This window comes from Schistocerca serialis, chromosome 7, assembly GCF_023864345.2.
Source record: "Schistocerca serialis cubense isolate TAMUIC-IGC-003099 chromosome 7, iqSchSeri2.2, whole genome shotgun sequence".
In the NCBI taxonomy this organism is placed as follows: Eukaryota; Metazoa; Arthropoda; class Insecta; order Orthoptera; family Acrididae; genus Schistocerca; species Schistocerca serialis.
In genome coordinates this window covers 247705714-247724617 of record NC_064644.1, presented here as the reverse complement: position 1 = coordinate 247724617, position 18904 = coordinate 247705714, and the positions used below count along the sequence as shown (strand labels likewise).

At 40.5% G+C, this 18904-nt stretch overlaps 1 protein-coding gene across 2 annotated transcripts in view; it reads left to right on the top strand.

The window, feature by feature from the left end:
• Positions 1–18904, top strand: part of LOC126412527 (elongation factor-like GTPase 1) — a 593784-nt gene that overhangs the window by 118697 nt on the left and 456183 nt on the right. For both annotated transcript variants that reach the window (XM_050082167.1, XM_050082166.1), the window contains one exon: positions 3958–4108. In XM_050082167.1, coding sequence (XP_049938124.1) covers positions 3958–4108 — 151 coding nt within the window. The remainder of the gene's footprint in view (positions 1–3957; positions 4109–18904) is intronic.

The following is an 18904-nucleotide window of genomic DNA, read 5'->3' as shown; positions in this document are numbered from 1 at the left end:
TTTCAGAACACATTGAATATATTATGTGAGAAAATATAACTATTTAAATGGATGAAAGTACTTCATCTCTTAATTCTAGAAGAAAGAGAAAAACAAAGAAATAACATAAAAAGATAAAGTCTTCATATCCAGATTTCACAGCATTTGTGAACATGCTGACTCTTTGCTGTCTTCTGTGACTTTTATTATGCTTAATACCATATTTACCTCTATATGTATCTGAACAACTAGTTTTCATTGAAAAAGATGCAGGAGAAGTTTGCAAGATCAGGAGGTTAAACAATGCACTTATTGTTCAATGAAGTTCCACTTTAGGCCAGTTCACTTCATCTAATACTTTTCCTTGTAGAAATAACATCTTAGAAACTGCAGTGGCTGAAATGAAATCAATAATCTTGACACGGTTCAGTTGCTTTTTCATTATCTTATTTTATGGTAACCATTTTCAGCTGTGCTCTCTTCAGACCAGAATGTTATTTTGGTGGCAACAAAGGCAGCAATGAAGTAGCAGTTTCTGTATTAGGCACCAGGGGACTGTGTCAACTTGTCTTGTTTACACAGCTGACTAATATCCAGTACAGCAGACCACTATTTCGTTGGTGCCTGCACTGCCACTGCAACAACAATCTGGTCTGATGGTGGCATGGCTAAAACTAGTTACCAGAAAATAAAATAATAAAAAAGTGACTTTGTGTCAAATTGCTAATATTTATACAGTGAGTGTATTCCATCACAGAAGTATGATTCTGGAAAGTCTGTACACATCGTCACTGAATTCAAAACATTTTCAATCAGAAATTTCTTTGCATATGGGAATAAGAGGGGTTCAGTGTGTACCAAATCTAGTGTATTGGTTGTAAGTCCCAACATTTTGTATTTCAAATTCTTTTTTCTGAAGAGAGTCAAATTAGGCCTCTTCTGATGTAGTTTTTCATTGAAGTAACCCAGAAGACTTATGTAAGTCATCAATATGAAGAGTTGCTTTTGCACCTCTAGGAAACATTTGTTGTTTTCATACTTGATAAAATCAACTCAGGCATTTTTGGTGCTGGGACACTGGCCTCCATCAGTAGTGTAAGCATTACATGTACTAAAGTACATTTGGTATATTTGCCTCCATTGAATCTGGCTGAAGAGTTGGTGGTGGGGACAGTTTACTGCTAATAATGTGGTCCACACCAGATTTGCATTCACACATTTTAATTGCACTTAGATGTTGATTGAACTGCAGTTTATGGCAAATTGAATTTCATCTGTTTAAATTGTGTACAGCTAAATAGCTACATACAGCTAAACAGCTACATACTACACTTGTTTGATGTCCTGTTATGCGATTGTTAATGTGCAATAACCTAACATGGGAGTGACTCGAAAGTTCACATGTGACAAGGTATGTGTAACACAGTCACTGTACAAAGTTCTTAAATCACTGTCCTTGAAGTCATAACAGTTATATTGATACAAAGATAATGTGCACAGCAAATGTAACTATTGGAAATAACACTGTTCACATTCTGATCGTGTTGTCACAATAAGCATTGGCCATTATTAGAAGATTAACACAGTTCATGAAATTAATTGCTGGTTCACAGTCAGTCACTATACTATGGAGCAAACTCACGGACATGAAATTTGGATAAATCGTCATACATGTTCTGATTTGTTACCTGTACTAAATCGTCTGCAGTACACTATCCTGTATTTTTGGGCCTATATTTTACTCCATTCAAACTCACCATGAACTAGCCTAAAATAGCTTCCAAACTGCCTCTTATATATATTTGCAGTAATTAAAACTAAAGCTGGCTGTTATTGATTGTTGCATTTTCTTAATTTACAGTTAAAGATTTATGTTTCTGCGTAACTGTATAGTGGATGGTGTAGCAGTAATTTTTAAGTTGATTAAAAGATGCACTGTCTAGCTGCTAGATAGTGATAACATCTGTGACAATGACCAAAGATAGTGAGACCAAAGATGATTATTAATGAGCAGTACACTGTGCGCTAATTAATTGGTAACTGACTGTCTGTGTTGAGATCTGAAAGAGACCAGATGCATATGATGGCCTGTGTAAATAATGTACACATGCCAAATATTATTAACCTTGTGAATGTATTAAAAAAAGTTGTGTGTGAAAATATAGTCAGCACAGTTTTGAAAATTACATCATAAAAGTACATTATAATAAATGCTTGGATGATTGCGAGGACCTGCAAGGATGCCAGTAATAATAGAGGGAAACACCAACATGCCACCACAGTGTCAAAGAGGTATAAGAAATTGTTTGAAGAAAGAACATAAGAACATTATAATTTTTATATCTATGAATTCATAACAAATTATTATAGTTCAGTTTTTTTCTTCATTAGTTTCAGTGACTATTCAGATATCCAAAACCCCTTCTTTATCCAATAATATATTCAAGAATAATCTTAAAAAATAATTTAACCCTTAAAATAATGTTTCCCTTGCCATTTCCAAATCCTTTTCTCATAATTTTACAATAGGTATTAGTTTAAACTAGTACTTTTATATATTATAGTAATTTCTGTAGAATTACTCTGGCTAGTTTGCCTAAAAATTGGATTATATTTCAGTAAAAATATTTTAACTAAGTATGTTGTTATTACAGAATTAAATGAGCATGAATGGTATTAACATATTTTTGTAATTAACTGTACAAACATTATATTTACATGCATTTTTCATCTACTCTAACGGGAACTTAGTAATCATGTATACGTTCACTAATGGACAATGACAAGGAAAATAACCAAAGGAATGTGATAAATGATAAAGTAAGGGTTGAAGCCCTGAGTCAATATTTGGTATCTTTATATACTGTGGACATGTCATCTAGATGACCATATCAAAAATATCACAAAATTTGGAAAAAAATAGTACTAATTTGGAATGGGAGGGGAGGGGAGGGGTGGCATTGGGAGGGGAGGGGAAGGGGGAAAGAAAAAGGATCCTCTTGCTTTGTTGCACATTCATTTACTGTTCGTTTCTAGTATGAAACTGATACGCAAAATAAGATGGTTTCTTTAAAACTGATTCTAACATTGACAATAAATTTGTTTTAGCATTTGCTTTTGATCAGCAGCATTTTTGCATAAAACTGTGCCATAGTTAATTCGTAATTTTCACACTATTTTGTATGATATATCTGTTATGTTCAAACAAATTTCTGGCTTCCAGCCTGTCATTGTTTAATTCATTGCACAATATCTCGACTGAGCACCCACCAGTCAAAATATTGTACAATGCATTAAATGAGAACTGGCTGGAAGCCTGAAATTTGTTTAAACATTCAATTTGTTGGGAAAATTTTAAAATGCCAATGCCACATTGGGCACTTTTTTGATGGCTCAACACTGGAGACAGTTTTGGAACATCCTGCGCATGGATCATATTCAAATCTAGTTGTCTTCTTTTGAAAATGAAAGAGCAGATGATTTAGAAATCTCCACTAACTTTTGATTAACCTTGATTGATAATAAACTGTCCAGAACAAATAATCTTATGATAGTTTGTTAGGTTAGTTTATTCATTTCAGTGAAACATCCAGTGTAGGTACTTTGGTAAGCAATAGCAACAAAATTATCTGGAGATCAAGTTAACACTTGATTTGGTTATTATATATCATATATCAAAATAATAAAAACAGAATTTTGTTAACATCAGTGTCATCTCTGAGAAATTTTATTTTTGCCCTTATGGCTATAAAATATCCTTGAAATATAAGTACACATTTTTATATCTTTTCCTACATAATTTCTTTTATATTAGAAAACAGCTGCATTATACATCCAATTCTGTAGCTGTGCTCTGTGTATTCTGTATGTACTATTCACATTTTTGCCTTCATTCTGATTTCACAACTTCCAACATAACAATATTCTGAAATAAATTACAAGTTGGTATCTGTAGTTTTTTTCATATGTTGCTGACAGGAAGAAAACAAGGAAGAAGTGGATCCTAGTCTCACCTTGAAGGATTTGAAACCTGGGCAGCACTTAACAAGAGCTCAGATTGGTCAGCTGTACATTCTCATGGGGCGAGAGTTAATGCCTGTAACAGAAGCACCTGCAGGAAATGTAATAGGTATATGTTCTGGCTTCCAGGCTAATGGTTTCTTTACACACTTACTTTAGTACCTAGATTTCTCTTAATTTCGTTTATCAAGCTGTTGTATTCTTTTGTCTGCAAGGAGTATTATAAAGTCAGGATCAGTTTTTAGATGGTGGACTGCAGTTCCTTCTGTGGATGTAAGGTTAGTTTGCGTGTTTGAGGGATTTGGGGAATGGTGGTGTGGCAAGGTTTGAGGTTAAAAAATTATGGAAAGTTAACAGGGGGCGGTTTGGGGGCAATGGGGGTGAATTATGGTTGGATGGAGGAATGAACTGAGTCAGGCAAGGTTCAATATTGGTCTTTGGTTGAGTCTGTATACTTTGTCCGCAGGTAGGATTATAAGGTCAGGATTAGTTTTTAAATGGTAGACTGCAGTTCTTTCTGTGGATGTAAGGTTAGTTGGCAGATTGAGGGTGATGTTATACTCATTTGTGTGCTGTGAATTTTTCCTTTTTTTCTGTCCCTTTCTTTACTGTACTTTACTTGCGGAAGTATATAGTAACACCATTACCCATATGGTAGTACATGATTTTCCATAACGTTAACCTGATGGATAGACTGTAACCATGCAAAGCCTTTCGTATCCATTTTTTGTAGCTCATTTTTGGCCACAAGATTGCTAAATTTCTTTAGACTCAAAATGCAGGTCATACCTCTACATTACATAAAGACAGTATGTGATGTATGAAAATAGATTTTTCTGATACTGGGAAGTCATGAATGAAGCACAAATAATAAGGATATATAAGTACCCACTCATCATACTATCAACTGAAAGGTTGGTGGTTCGAGCCCACCCGGGGTCGCCACCAACCATCTGCAGCATTGTCGACAGGACTGACTGCGGACCTTTGGTACAGAGCCAAGTGGAGGGTCTGAATCAGAGGCTGAGACAGTTCTGCGACCGTGTGGGCTGCAGATTCCTCGACTTGTGCCATAGGGTGGTGGGGTTTCGGGTTCTGCTGGATAGGTCAGGAGCCCACTACACCCAACAGGTGGCTACACGGGTAGCAGGGGTTGTGTGGTGTGGACTGGGTGGCTTTTTAGGTTACATGGCCTTGGGCAAGTACAGAAAGGGCAACAGCCTCAAAGGGTGTATGGCAAAGTCAGGACATGCAGGGACCAAGCAGCAGTCGGTATTGTAATTGTAAATTGTCGAAGGTGCATTGGTAAAGAACCGGAACTTCAAGCTCTGATAAAAAGCACCGAAGCTGAAATCGTTATAGGTACGGAAAGCTGGCTGAAGCCAGAGATAAATTCCGCTGAAATTTTTACAAAGGCACAGACGGTGTTTAGAAAGGATAGATTGCATGCAACCAGTGGTGGCGTGTTTGTCGATGTTGTAGTAGTTTATCCTGTCGTGAAATAGAAGTGGATAGTTCCTGTGAATTATTATGAGTGGAGATTATACTCAACAACCGAGCTAGCTTAATAATTGGCTCCTTTTACCGGCCTCCCGACTCAGCAGCATTAGTGGCGGAACAACTGAGAGAAAATCTGGAATACATTCACATCAACTTCCTCAGCATGTTATAGTCTTAGGTGGAGATTTCAATTTACCAGATATAGACTGGGACACTCAGATGTTTAGGACGGGTGGTAGGGACAGAGCATCGAGTGACATTATACTGAGTGCGCTATCCGAAAATTACCTCAAGCAATTAAACAGAGAACCGACTCATAGAGATGACATCTTGGATCTAATGGCAACAAACAGACCCAAACTTTTTGACTCTGTAAGTGCAGAACAGGGAATCAGTGATCATAAGGCCATTGCAGCGTCCCTGAAAATGGAAGTAAATAGGATTATAAAAAAAGGGAGGAAGGTTTATCTGTTTAGCAAGAGTAATATGAGGCAGATTTCAGACTACCTAACAGATCAAAACGAAAATTTCTGTTCCGACACTGACAATGTTGAGTGTTTATGGAAAAAGTTCAAGGCAATCGTAAAATGCGTTTTAGACAGGTATGTGCCGAGTAAAACTGTGAGGGACAGGAGAAACCCAGTGTGGTTCCAAAACAAAGTAAGGAAACTACTGCGAAAGCAAAGAGAGCTTCACTGCAAGTTTAAACACAGCCAAAACCTCTCAGACAAACAGAAGCTAAACGATGTCAAAGTTAGCGTAAGGAGGGCTATGCATGAAGCGTTCAGTGAATTTGAAAGTAAAATTCTATGTACTGCCTTGACAGAAAATCCTAGGAAGTTCTGGTCTTACGTTAAATCAGTAAGTGGATCGAAACAGCATATCCAGACACTCTGGGATGATAATGGCATTGAAACAGAGGATGACACGCGTAAAGCTGAAATACTAAACACCTTTTTCCAAAGCTGTTTCACAGAGGAAGACCGCACTGCAGTTCCTTTTCTAAATCACCACACAAATGGAAAAATGGTTGACATCGAAATAAGTGTCCAAGGAATAGAAAAGCAACTGAAATCACTCAACAGAGGAAAGTCCACTGGACGTGACGGGATACCAGTTCGATTCTACACAGAGTTCGCGAAAGAACTTGCCCCCCTTCTAACAGCCACGTACCGCAAGTCTCTAGAGGTATGGAAGGTTCCAAATGATTGGAAAAGAGCACAGGTAGTCCCAGTTTTCAAGAAGGGTCATCAAGCAGTTGCGCAAAACTATAGGCCTATATCTCTGACATCGATCTGTTGTAGAATTTTAGAACTTGTTTTTTGCTCGCCTATCGTGTCATTTCTGGAAACCCAGAATCTACTCTGTAGGAATCAACATGGATCCTGGAAACAGCGATCATGTGAGACCCAACTCGTTTTATTTGTTCATGAAACTGAGAAAATATTAGATACAGGCTCCCAGGTAGATGCCATTTTCCTTGACTTCCGGAAGGCGTTTGATACAGTTCCGCACTGTCACCTGATAAACAAAGTAAGAGCCTACGGAATATCAGACAAGCGGTGTGGCTGGATTGAAGAGTTTTTAGCAAACAGAACACAGCATGTTGTTCTCAATGGAGAGACATCTACAGACATTAAAGTAACCTCTGGCATGCCACAGGTTAGTGTTATGGGACCATTGCTTTTCACAATATATATAAATGACCTAGTAGATAGAGTCGGAAGTTCCATGCAGCTTTTCATGGTTGATGCTGTAGTATACAGAGAAGTTGCAGCATTAGAAAATTGCAGCGAAATGCAGGAAGATCTGCAGCGGATAGGCACTTGGTGCAGGGAGTGCAAATGACCCTTAACATAGACAAATGTAATGTATTGCGAATACATAGAAAGAAGGATCCTTTATTGTATGATTATATGATAGCGGCAAAATCACTGGTAGCAGTTACTTCTGTAAAATATCTGGGAGTATGTGTACGGAACAATTTGAAGTGGAGTGATCACATAAAATTAATTGTTGGTAAGGCAGGTGCCAGGTTGAGATTCATTGGGAGAGTCCTTAGAAAATATAGTTCATCAACAAAGGAGGTGGCTTACAAAACACTCGTTCGACCCATACTTGAGTATTGCCCATCAGTATGGGATCCATACTAGGTCGGGTTGACCGAGGAGATGGAGAAGATCCAAAGAAGAGCTGTGTGTTTCGGCACAGCGTTATTTGGTAAGCATGATAGCGTTACGGAGATGTTTAGCAGACTCAAGTGGCAGACTCTGAAAGAGAGGCGCTCTGCATCGTGGTGTAGCTTGCTGTCCAGGTTTCGAGAGGGTGCATTTCTGGATGAGGTATCGAATATATTGCTTCCCCTTACTTATACCTCCCGAGGAGATCACGAATGTAAAATTAGAGATATTCGAGCGTGCATGGAGGCTTTCCGGCAGTCGTTCTTCCCGCAAACCATACGCGGCTGGAACAGAAAAGGGAGGTAATGACAGTGGCATGTAAAGTGCCCTCTGCCACACACCGTTGGGTAGTTTGCAGAGTGTAAATGTAGATGTAGAGGTAGAAACAGTTCACAGGCATCTAGACAAGATTGAAATCCCATGAAATTTCATATGAATTTCCAGATGTCAGTAACTTACTGCACTACATTTTGGCACAGAGTCTTCTAGCCATCTTTAGGTGTATACTGATGAAAGTACACTAAGTTCCCCTATTTAAGACCTGGAGTGTACACAGTTGTCACTGCACATTTGTTGATAGAGCACATGCGCTTCTACTGCAAGTTCGTGTGTTGCCATGGTGAGAGCTTGCCTCATCAATATCACATGAATCATCTTCACATGGTCAAACTACAGAATGACACAGCTTTACAGAGCATGAAACTTTTCTATAACATGATTTGATGCATTATGTAACTAGAAACCACCGTCCCAACTGATAAGGGCCTCAGATAGTAATTTCCTCTGACTCGTTCATAACAGATTTTCAAAAGTATGAAGCTTAGATCTCAATTTTTGTTTAATTGTATTTCATCAAACACCCAGTAGAAATACAGTGTTTGTGATAGCAGATTTGCTAGCTTAGAGGATGTGAGTATGCTGCTGGTGTTCCACAACGTGCTCCTAAACAGCATGTGTCATTTGCTCTATATATGATTTGCTGCACTTACACAAAATCTAATAGACATCTGCCTGATGCAGATCTTGTCTTTGACTGATTCTAAAAGTTCCACGATTTTTAACCTCTTGTTTTCTTAGTACTCTGCCTATTTTCGTGAGAACATTTCCGATGTATAGTAGCTAGGTTCTTGTCTTGAAGGCATTATCCTCTTCCTTCTTGTGCTGTTTGCGTGTTTGTAACACCCTTTGTCTGCTGAGATGAATATCCACTTTCAAATAACACAGTTTTGAGGTTTTCCAGTTCAGCTTGCAGGTTATTTACATCTAAGATGCTATGGGCACAGTGAATCAAGGTATATAGAATCCCATGTTTGCTGGATGTTAACAGTTAATTGCCTGTAAATGCAAGTGTGTCTGAGTAGGCTTTCAAAATGCCAAATGTTCGAATGTACCATCACTCTTATGGTCAGCAAGATGCCTAAAATGGAAACAGCCTTCTTTCTGCACCTTCATAGTAAATTTTGCATTTTCATGTGTGGATTTTAGATGTTGAAGAAACTCTTGGAGACATTCCAGACCATGAGGGCCAACCTGCCGCCGTTGGATAAGCAGCTGCCAGCAGCAAGTTGTATACTCTTAGCTTACTTACTTGTTACATAGTTCAGTTCTTAATTTCTTTGCGTGTTTTTGGGTACTTGCATTGTTTAATTCATAAATTTCGGGCGTATTATAGTATTTGAGAGTTGTAGCATCGCGCTTTAGTGTTTGCTTCGTAGATTCTAACTTAAATTGCATGTGAGTTTCGTATAGGAGGTGTAATTTTGAGTTTTAGTTACTGTAATTGTAAATTCAGGCAGATTGTAGCGCAGTCGTTAGGCATTTGTACAGTTTAGTTCATACATTCTTTGCGTGTTTCCCTTGCGTTTTCTAGGCACCGACTCGTGTTTCAGTAACTGTTGTTCAACATCGATTAGAATGGACAGGGACTGTGATTGCTGTGTTTGGATGAGGGCTGACTGCAAGCGGCGCTGACTTCGGTCGCGCAGCTTGAGGCTGTTGCCAGTAGGCACCACTGTGGGGAGCCGGACTTGGGTATCACGGGGATGTCAACCTTGTCCCGTCTGTCCCCAGATCGGTCTGCCGCTGTGGTTGCCCCGGTTGCTGCCCGCAGTGGGGCTGAGCCCTCGCCTGTGGTTGATTGGGAGGTCGTTCCAAGGCGTGGCAGGCAGCAAAAGACGTCCCCGGAGGCTGATCAGAAAGCCTCCCCGGAGCGTCTGACAAACAGGTTTCAGGCACTGTCTCTGGCTGAGCCAGATGCAGCTGCCTGCCCTGTTTCAGAGGATCATTCTCAGCCTTCAAGGTCCGGGCAATCGCAGAGGGTGGGCTTATTGGTAGTTCGGAGCTCCAATGTTAGGTGCGTAATGGGGCCCCTTAGGGATATGGCGGCTAAGGAGGGGAAGAAATCCAGTGTGCACTCCATGTGCATTCTGGGTGGAGTCATTCCTGATGCCATGAAGAGCACAGAGTGCAGCCAGCTGCAGGTGGTGGCACATGTTGGCACTAATGACGTGTGTCACTTTGGACCTGAGGAAATTCTCTCTGGATTCCAGCGGCTATCTGATTTGGTGAAGGCTGCCGGTCTTGCTTACGAGATGATGGCAGAGCTCACCATCTGCAGCATCGTTGGCAGAACCGACTGCAGACCTTTGGTGCAGAGTCGGGTGGAGGGTCTGAATCAGAGGCTGCGACGGTTTTGCGACCGTGTTGGCTGCAGATTCCTTGACTTGCGCCATAGGGTGGTGGGGTTTCGGGTCCCGCTGAATAGGTCAGGAGTTCACTACACTCAGCTGGCGGCTACACGGGTAGCGGAGGCTCTGTGGCGTGGACTGAGCCATTTTTTAGGTTAGAAGGCCTCGGGAAAGTACAGGGTGGGCTGCAATCTCAAAGGCTGCGTGGCAAATACAGGACGTGCTTGGATCAAGGAACAGTCGGAATTGTAGTTGTAAATTGTTGTAGTTGTGCTGGGAAAGTCCCTGAGCTACCAAGTGCTAATAGAAAGCACAGAAGCTGAAATCGTTATAGGCACAGAAAGCTGGCTAAAGCCTGAAATAAGTTCTGCAGAAATTTTTACAAAGTCTCAGACGGTGTTCAGGAAATATAGATTAGGCAGAATTGGTGGTGGAGTGTTTGTGTCTGTCAGTAGTGGTTTATCTTGTAGTGAAGTCGAAGTAGATACTCAGTGCGAATTGGTATGGGTGGAGGTTATACTTAACAGCCAAACTAAGTTAATAATTGGCTCCTTCTACCGACCCCCAGACTCCGATGATATAGTTGCTGAACAGTTCAGAGAAAATTTGAGTCTCGTAACAAATAAATACCCCACTCATACGGTTATAGTTGGTGGGGACTTCAGCCTTCCCTCGATATGTTGGCAAAAATACTTGTTCAAAACCGGTGGTAGGCAGAAAACATCTTCCGAGATTGTCCTAAATGCTTTCTCCGAAAATTATTTCGAGCAGTTAGTCCACAAACCCATGCGAATTGTAAATGGTTGCGAAAACGCACTTGACCTCTTAGCCAGAAACAACCCAGAGCTAATAGAGAGCATCATGACTGATACAGGGATTAGTGATCACGCGGTCATTGTAGCTAGGCTCAATACCGTTTCTTCCAAATCCACCAGAAACAAACGCAAAATAATTTTATTTAAAAAAGCGGATAAAGCGTCACTAGAAGCCTTCCTAAGAGACAATCTCCATACCTTCCGAAATAACTATGCAAATGTAGACGAGATGTGGCTCAAATTCAAAGATATAGTAGCAACAGCAATTGAGAGATTCATACCTCATAAATTGGTAAGAGATGGAACTGATCCCCCATGGTACACAAAACAGGTCCGAAGGCTGTTGCAGAGGCAATGGAAAAAGCATGCGAAGTTCAGAAGAAAGCGAAATCCCGAACATTGGCTAAAATTTACAGACGCGCGAAATTTGGCACGGACTTCAATGCAAGATGCCTTTAATAGGTTCCACAACGAAATATTGTCTCGAAATTTGGTAGAAAATCCGAAGAAATTCTGGTTGAATGTAAAGTACACAAGTGGCAAGACGCAGTCAATACCTTCACTGCGCAGTGCCGATGGTACTGTTACCGACAACTGTGCCCTTAAAGCGGAGTTATTGAACGCAGTTTTCTGAAATTCCTTGCCCAGGGAAGACGAATGGAATATTCCAGAATTTGAAACACGAACAGCTGCTAGCATGAGTTTCTTAGAAGTAGATACCTTAGGGGTTGCGAAGCAACTCAAATCGCTTGATACGGGAAAGTCTTCAGGTCCAGATTGTATACCGATTAGGTTTCTTTCAGATTACGCTGATACAATAGCTCCCTACTTAGCAATCATATACAACGGCTCGTTCACCGATAGATCTGTACCTACAGATTGGAAAATTGCGCAGGTCACACCAGTGTTTAAGAAGGGTAGTAGGAGTAATCCAATGAACTGCAGACCTATATCATTGACGTTGGTTTGCAGTAGGGTTTTGGAGCATATACTGTATTCAAACATTATGAATCACCTCGAAGGGAACGATCTATTGATACGTAATCAGCATGGTTTCAGAAAACATCATTCTTATGCAATGCAGCTAGCTCTTTATTCGCACGAAATAATGGCCACTATCGACAGGGGATCTCAGGTTGATTCCATATTTCTGGATTTCCGGAAAGCTTTTGACACCGTTCCTCACAAGCAGCTTCTAATCAAGCTGCGGGCCTATGGGTCAGTTGTGCGACTGGATTCGTGATTTCCTGTCAGGAAGGTCGCAGTTCATAGTAATAGACGGCAAATCATCGAGTAAAACTGAAGTGATATCAGGTGTTCCCCAGGGAAGTGTCCTGGGACATCTGCTGTTCCTGATCTATATAAATGACCTGGGTGACAATCTGAGCAGTTCTCTTAGGTTGTTCGCAGATGATGCTGTAATTTACCGTCTAGTAAGGTCATCCAAAGACCAGTATCAGTTGCAAAGCGATTTAGAAAAGATTGCTATATGGTGTGGCAGGTGGCAGTTGACGCTAAATAACGAAAAGGTGAGGTGATCCACATGAGTTCCAAAAGAAATCCGTTGGAATTCGATTACTCGATAAATAGTACAATTCTCAGGGCTGTCAATTCAACTAAGTAACTGGGTGTTTAAATCACGAACAACTTCATTTGGAAAGACCACATAGATAATATTGTGGGGAAGGTGAGCCAAAGGTTGCGTTTCATTGGCAGGGCACTTAGAAGATGCAACAAGTCCACTAAAGGGACAGCTTACACTACACTCGTTCGTCCTCTGTTAGAATATTGCTGCGCTGTGTGGGATCCTTACCAGGTAGGATTGACGAAGGACATCGAAAGGATGCAAAAAAAGGCAGCTTGTTTTGTATTATCACGTAATAGGGGAGAGAGTGTGGCAGATATGATATGCGAGTTGGGATGGAAGTCATTAAAGCAAAGACATTTTTCGTCGCGGCAAGATCTATTTATGAAATTTCAGTCACCAACTTTCTCTTCCGAATGCGAAAATATTTTGTTGAGCCCAACCTACATAGGTAGGAATGATCATCAAAATAAAATAAGAGAAATCAGGGTTCGAACAGAAAGGTTTAGGTGTTCGTTTCTCCCGCGCGCTGTTCGGGAGTGGAATGGTAGAGAGATAGTATGATTGTGGTTCGATGAACCCTCTGCCAAGCACTTAAATGTGAATTGCAGAGTAGTCATGTAGATGTAGATATAGATATAAAAGTATCATCAGTGTATCGCCAAAATACTGTTACTTTTAAAACTGCTGAGTCAAGTGCCCTCTCCTTAAAATCTTCCATAGGAAGGTTGGCTACCAGGAGAGACAAAGGATTCTCCATGGTGACACCATCAGATCATTTATGAAACTTGTTGTTAAATAAAATGTATGTCAAGGAGAAAGTGTCCTCAGATAATGCTGTTATGTCAACATAAAACCTGTTCCTAATGTAATGTAACAAATGAATCAACATACAAAACTTACCAATAAGTAATAGCTTCCCAGCTTAATTGACTTAAATCTGCTGTGTTTTAATGACCACCTCTGGTTAGGTGCAAGAGTGATGGTACACTTCGACATTCGGTATTTTGAAAATCCATTCCTATAGATCCCTATTTACAGGTAATAGATGCCACTATCTGGCCCGAATGATGGCTGTTCTGAAGGCCTTAATTCATGGAGCCCTTACCACCTCAGCTGCTGGTATATTCCAAACAGAACAGGAATAACTCCATACTTTGGAGCAGGAAAATGGATATCTCAACAGATACAGAGTCATGCTAATGACACAAAAACGAAGAGTGCAAGGCCCTCGAAATAACAGCCTATATTGTAAACACATAAAATGTATCCACAGTTCTGAATATCAACTGCCTCTATCTGTATAATGGAATAAAAACAGTGAAAATTTGTGCCAAACTGGGACTCAAACCTGGGTTTCTCACTTCACCTAATAAATGGTCACCTTAACGGCGTCAGCTACTTGATCATGACTCAGAGCCAAACCCAGATTTCCATACATTATCAGCTGTGTGACATACCTGTACTAGAACATCCGATTAATTTTATTCCCATACAGGGAGGCATTTTATTTCTAAGTCACAGGCCCAGTATTGGCTGATAAATATGAAATTGCAGTGCCTGTGTTGTGAAGAAGTACGGTACAATGTTCCTTCATAAATGCGTGTTCGAAGGCAATTTTGTATTCATATATTGGTGTGCGATCAGCGCCGGTGAACAGCATGGGCGCCGGCAGCATTGAAGGTTGGTTTCAGCGTCGATGCTGGTGAACGGATTAGTAGGCAGCACCAATGAGCAGCAGCTGGCTCCATTCGCATTGGTTGCTGGTTACGGCGTCCACACCCCCACAATGTATGTAGGGTTACTTACCCTCCACACTGGATTTTTGTCATCAAATAGATCTCGTCATAACTCCTCTTAGTCTAAACTGTTCAGATTTTCCTTATGTCTCCTCTTCTATGTTATTTATTAATTTTCACCCTTTTTACTGTTTATGCAAAATCCAACTCTGCGAAACAATTTCCCTGTCTTGTTGCTATGGCAACTCACAATATCTTCTTATCTTGATTTCCTTTCAAAATTCCTCTTTCTTCACGTCCTGATCACGTTGGTCTCCACGTTCTAATGGTTTCGGGGACAAGAGAAGTGGTGGAAAACTGGATTGCGAACTTCACACTTCTCTTACTACAGTTGACTTACTTGAAATGTTTAGCTGATCCTCTTCTCTGGGCCCGCGGTTGCGCTGATCTCCACAACTTCTTCTCTGAAGAAATAATGCTGGTTATAGGGATTATAAAAGACTCTCTCTCTCTCTCTCTCTCTCTCTCTCTCTCTCTCTCTCTCTCTCTCTTAAAATAACTTGGTACCCTCATAATACTTTCAGTTCAATTCAGAGTTATTTTCATTTCCACAAGTTTCATGACCCATGGACCTTGCCTTTGGTGGGGAGGCTTGCGTGCCTCAGCGATACAGATGGCCATACCGTAGGTGCAACCACAATGCAGGGGTATCTGTTGAGAGGCCAGACAGACGTGTGGTTCCTGAAGAGGGGCAGCAGCCTTTTCAGTAGTTGCAGGGGCAAGAGTCTGGATGATTGACTGATCTGGCCTTGTAACACTAACCAAAATGGCCTTGCTGTGCTGGTACTGCGAACGGCTGAAAGCAAGGGGAAACTACGGCCATAATTTTTCCCGAGGGCATGCAGCTTTACTGTATGGTTAAACAATGATTGCGTCCTCTTGGGTAAAATATTCCGGAGGTAAAATAGTCCCCCATTCGGATCTCAGGGCGGGGACTACTCAAGAGGAGTTATCAGGAGAAAGAAAACTGGTGTCCTACGGATCGGAGCGTGGAATGTCAGATCCCTTAATCGAGCAGGTAGGTTAGAAAATTTTAAAAGGGGAATGGGTAGGTTAAAGTTAGGTATGGTGGGAATTAGTGAAGTTCAGTGGCAGGAGGAACAAGACTTTTGGTCAGGTGAATACAGGGTTATAAATACAAAATCAAATAGGGCTAATGCAGGAGTAGGTTTAATAATGAATAAAAAAATAGGAGTACAGGTAAGCTACTACAAACAGCATAGTGAACGCATTATTGTGGCCAAGTTGGACATGAAGCCCATGCACACTACAGTAGTACAAGTTTATATGCCAACTAGCTCTGCAGATGATGAAGAAATTGATGAAATGTATGATGAGATAAAAGACATTATTCAGATAGTGAAGGGGGACGAAAATTTAATAGTCATGGGTGACTGAAATTTGAGTGTAGGAAAAGGGAGCGACGGAAACATAGTAGGTGAATATGGATTGGAGCTAAGAAATGAAAGAGCAAGCCATCTGGTAGAATTTTGCACAGAGCATAACTTAATCATAGCTAACACTTGGTTCAAGAATCATAAAAGAAAGTTGTATACATGGAAGAATCCTGGAGATACTAAAAGGTATCAGATAGATTAGATAATGGTAAGTCAGAGATTTAGGAACCAGGTTTTAAATTGTAAGACATTTCCAGGGGCAGATGTGGACTCTGACCACAATCTACTGGTTATGAACTGCCGATTAAAATTGAAGAAACTGCAGAAAGGTGGGAATTTAATGAGATGGGACCTGGATAAACTGACTAAATCAGAGGTTGTACAGAGTTTCAGGGAGAGCATAAGGGAACAATTGGCAGCAGTGGGGGAGAGAAGTACAGTAGAAGAAGAATGGGTAGCTTTGAGGGATGAAGTATTGAAGGCAGCAGAGGATCAAGTAGGTAAAAAGATGAGGGCTAGTAGAAACCCTTGGGTAACAGAAAAAATATTGAATTTAATTGATGAAAGGAGAAAATATAGAAATGCAGTAAATGAAGCAGGCAAAAAGGAATACACACGTCTCAAAAATGAGATCGACAGGAAGTGCAAAATGGCTAAGCAGGGATGGCTAGAGGACAAATGTAAGGATGCAGAGGCTTATCTCACTAGGCGTAATATAGATACTGCCTACAGGAAAATTAAAGAGGCCTTTGGAGAAAAGAGAACCACTTGTATGAACATCAAGAGCTCAGATGGAAACCCAGTTCTAACCAAAGAAGGGAAAGCAGAAAGGTGGAAGGAGTATATAGAGGGTCTATACAAGGGCAATGTACTTGAGGACAATATTATGGAAATGGAAGAGAATGTAGATGAAGATGAAATGGGAGATATGATACTGCGTGAAGAGTTTGACAGAGCAGTGAAAGACCTGAGCCGAAACAAGGCCCCTGGAGTAGACAACATGAGCAAGATGTATGAGACAGGTGAAGTACCCTCAGACTTCAAGAAGAATATAATAATTCCAATCCCAAAGAAAGCAGGTGTTGACAGATGTGAAAATACAGAACTATCAGTTTAATAAGTCACAGCTGCAAAATACTAACACAAATTCTTTACAGACAAATGGAAAAACTGGTAGAAGCCGACCTCGGGGAAGATCAGTTTGGATTCTGTAGAAATATTGGAACACGTGAGTCAATACTGACCTTACGACTTATCTTAGAAGAAAGATTAAGGAAAGGCAAACCTACATTTCTAGCATTTGTAGACTTAGAGAAAGCTTTTGACATTGTTGACTGGAATACTCTCTTTCAAATTCTAAAGATGGCAGGGGTAAAATACAGGGAGCGAAAGGCTATTTACAATTTGTACAGAAACAGAAACCACATGGCAGTTATAAGAGTCGAGGGGCATGAAAGGGATGCAGTGGTTGGGAAGGGAGTGAGACCAGGTTGTAGCCTCTCCCCGATGTTATTCAATCTGTATATTGAGCAAGCAATAAAGGAAACAAAAGAAAAGTTCGGAGTAGGTATTAAAATCCATGGAGAAGAAATAAAAACTTTGAGGATCGCTGATGACATTGTAATTCTGTCAAAGACAGCAAAGAACTTGGAAGAGCAGTTGAACGGAATGGACAGTGTCTTGAAAGGAGGGTATAAGATGAACATCAACAAAAGCAAAACGAGGATAATGGAATGTAGTCGAATTAAGTCAGGTGATGCTGAGGGAATTAGATTAGGAAATGAGACACTTTAAGTAGTAAAGGAGTTTTGCTATTTGGGGAGCAAAATAACTGATGATGGTCAAAATAGAGAAGATATAAAATGTAGACTGGCAATGGCAAGAAAAGCGTTTTTGAAGAAGATAAATTTGTTAACATCGGGTATAGATTTAAGTGTCAGGAAGTCGTTTCTGAAAGTATTTGTATGGAGTGTAGCCATGTATGGAAGTGAAACATGGATGATAAATAGTTTGGACAGGAAGAGAATAGAAGCTTTCGAAATGTGGTGCTACAGAAGAATGGTGAAGATTAGATGGGTAGATCGCATAACTAATGAGGAGGTATTGAATATAATTGGGGAGAAGAGAAGTTTGTGGCACAGCTTGACGAGAAGAAGGGACCGGTTGGTAGGACATGTTCTGAGGCATCAAGGGATCACCAATTCAGTATTGGAGGGCAGCGTGGAGGGTAAAAATCATAGAGGGAGACCAAGAGATGAATACACTAAGCAGATTCAGAAGGATGTAGGTTGCAGTAGGTACTGGGAGATGAAGAAATTTTCACAGGATAGGGTAACATGGAGAGCTGCATCAAACCAGTCTTAGGACTGAAGACCAAAACACAACACATATTGGAAATGTTTCTTCAGAAATAGGCAGAGTACAAAAATCTTGGCACCTTTGTGATCAACCTAAGATGACTTTATTGGACCCGTATATGGCAGATGTTAATAAGAGTCCATGTGGATGTGGCTGATCATATACAGGGCAAATGACATATCCTGTTCAACAGCACATCAGGGAACACTATAGTTCAACCCGTGAATGATGGCAGTTTGTGCATGCCAAGGCAAGGACGGGAATGGCGTCTTTGACAATTACAAACGACAGTTGCGGTACATGCATGTGCTTGCTTTCCTCTTGAAGGAAGCATATATCCTGCAAATTGTCTCTCTTGCTTGTTTTTGCAGGATTTATCACTTACCGTCACCATCAGCAATGACAGCTTGCAACAAACGAAATAGAAAGTCACTCAACAACTCGCTACGATCACATTTAATGCTCGCATCAGCTGCAGCATTCAGAGCAGAGTGCTCAGAACACTACTGAATTCTCATTGGCTGTCAGAGTACGTGTGATGTAGGCTATGACCTGTACTTCAAACATAGTAGACTATTTTATGA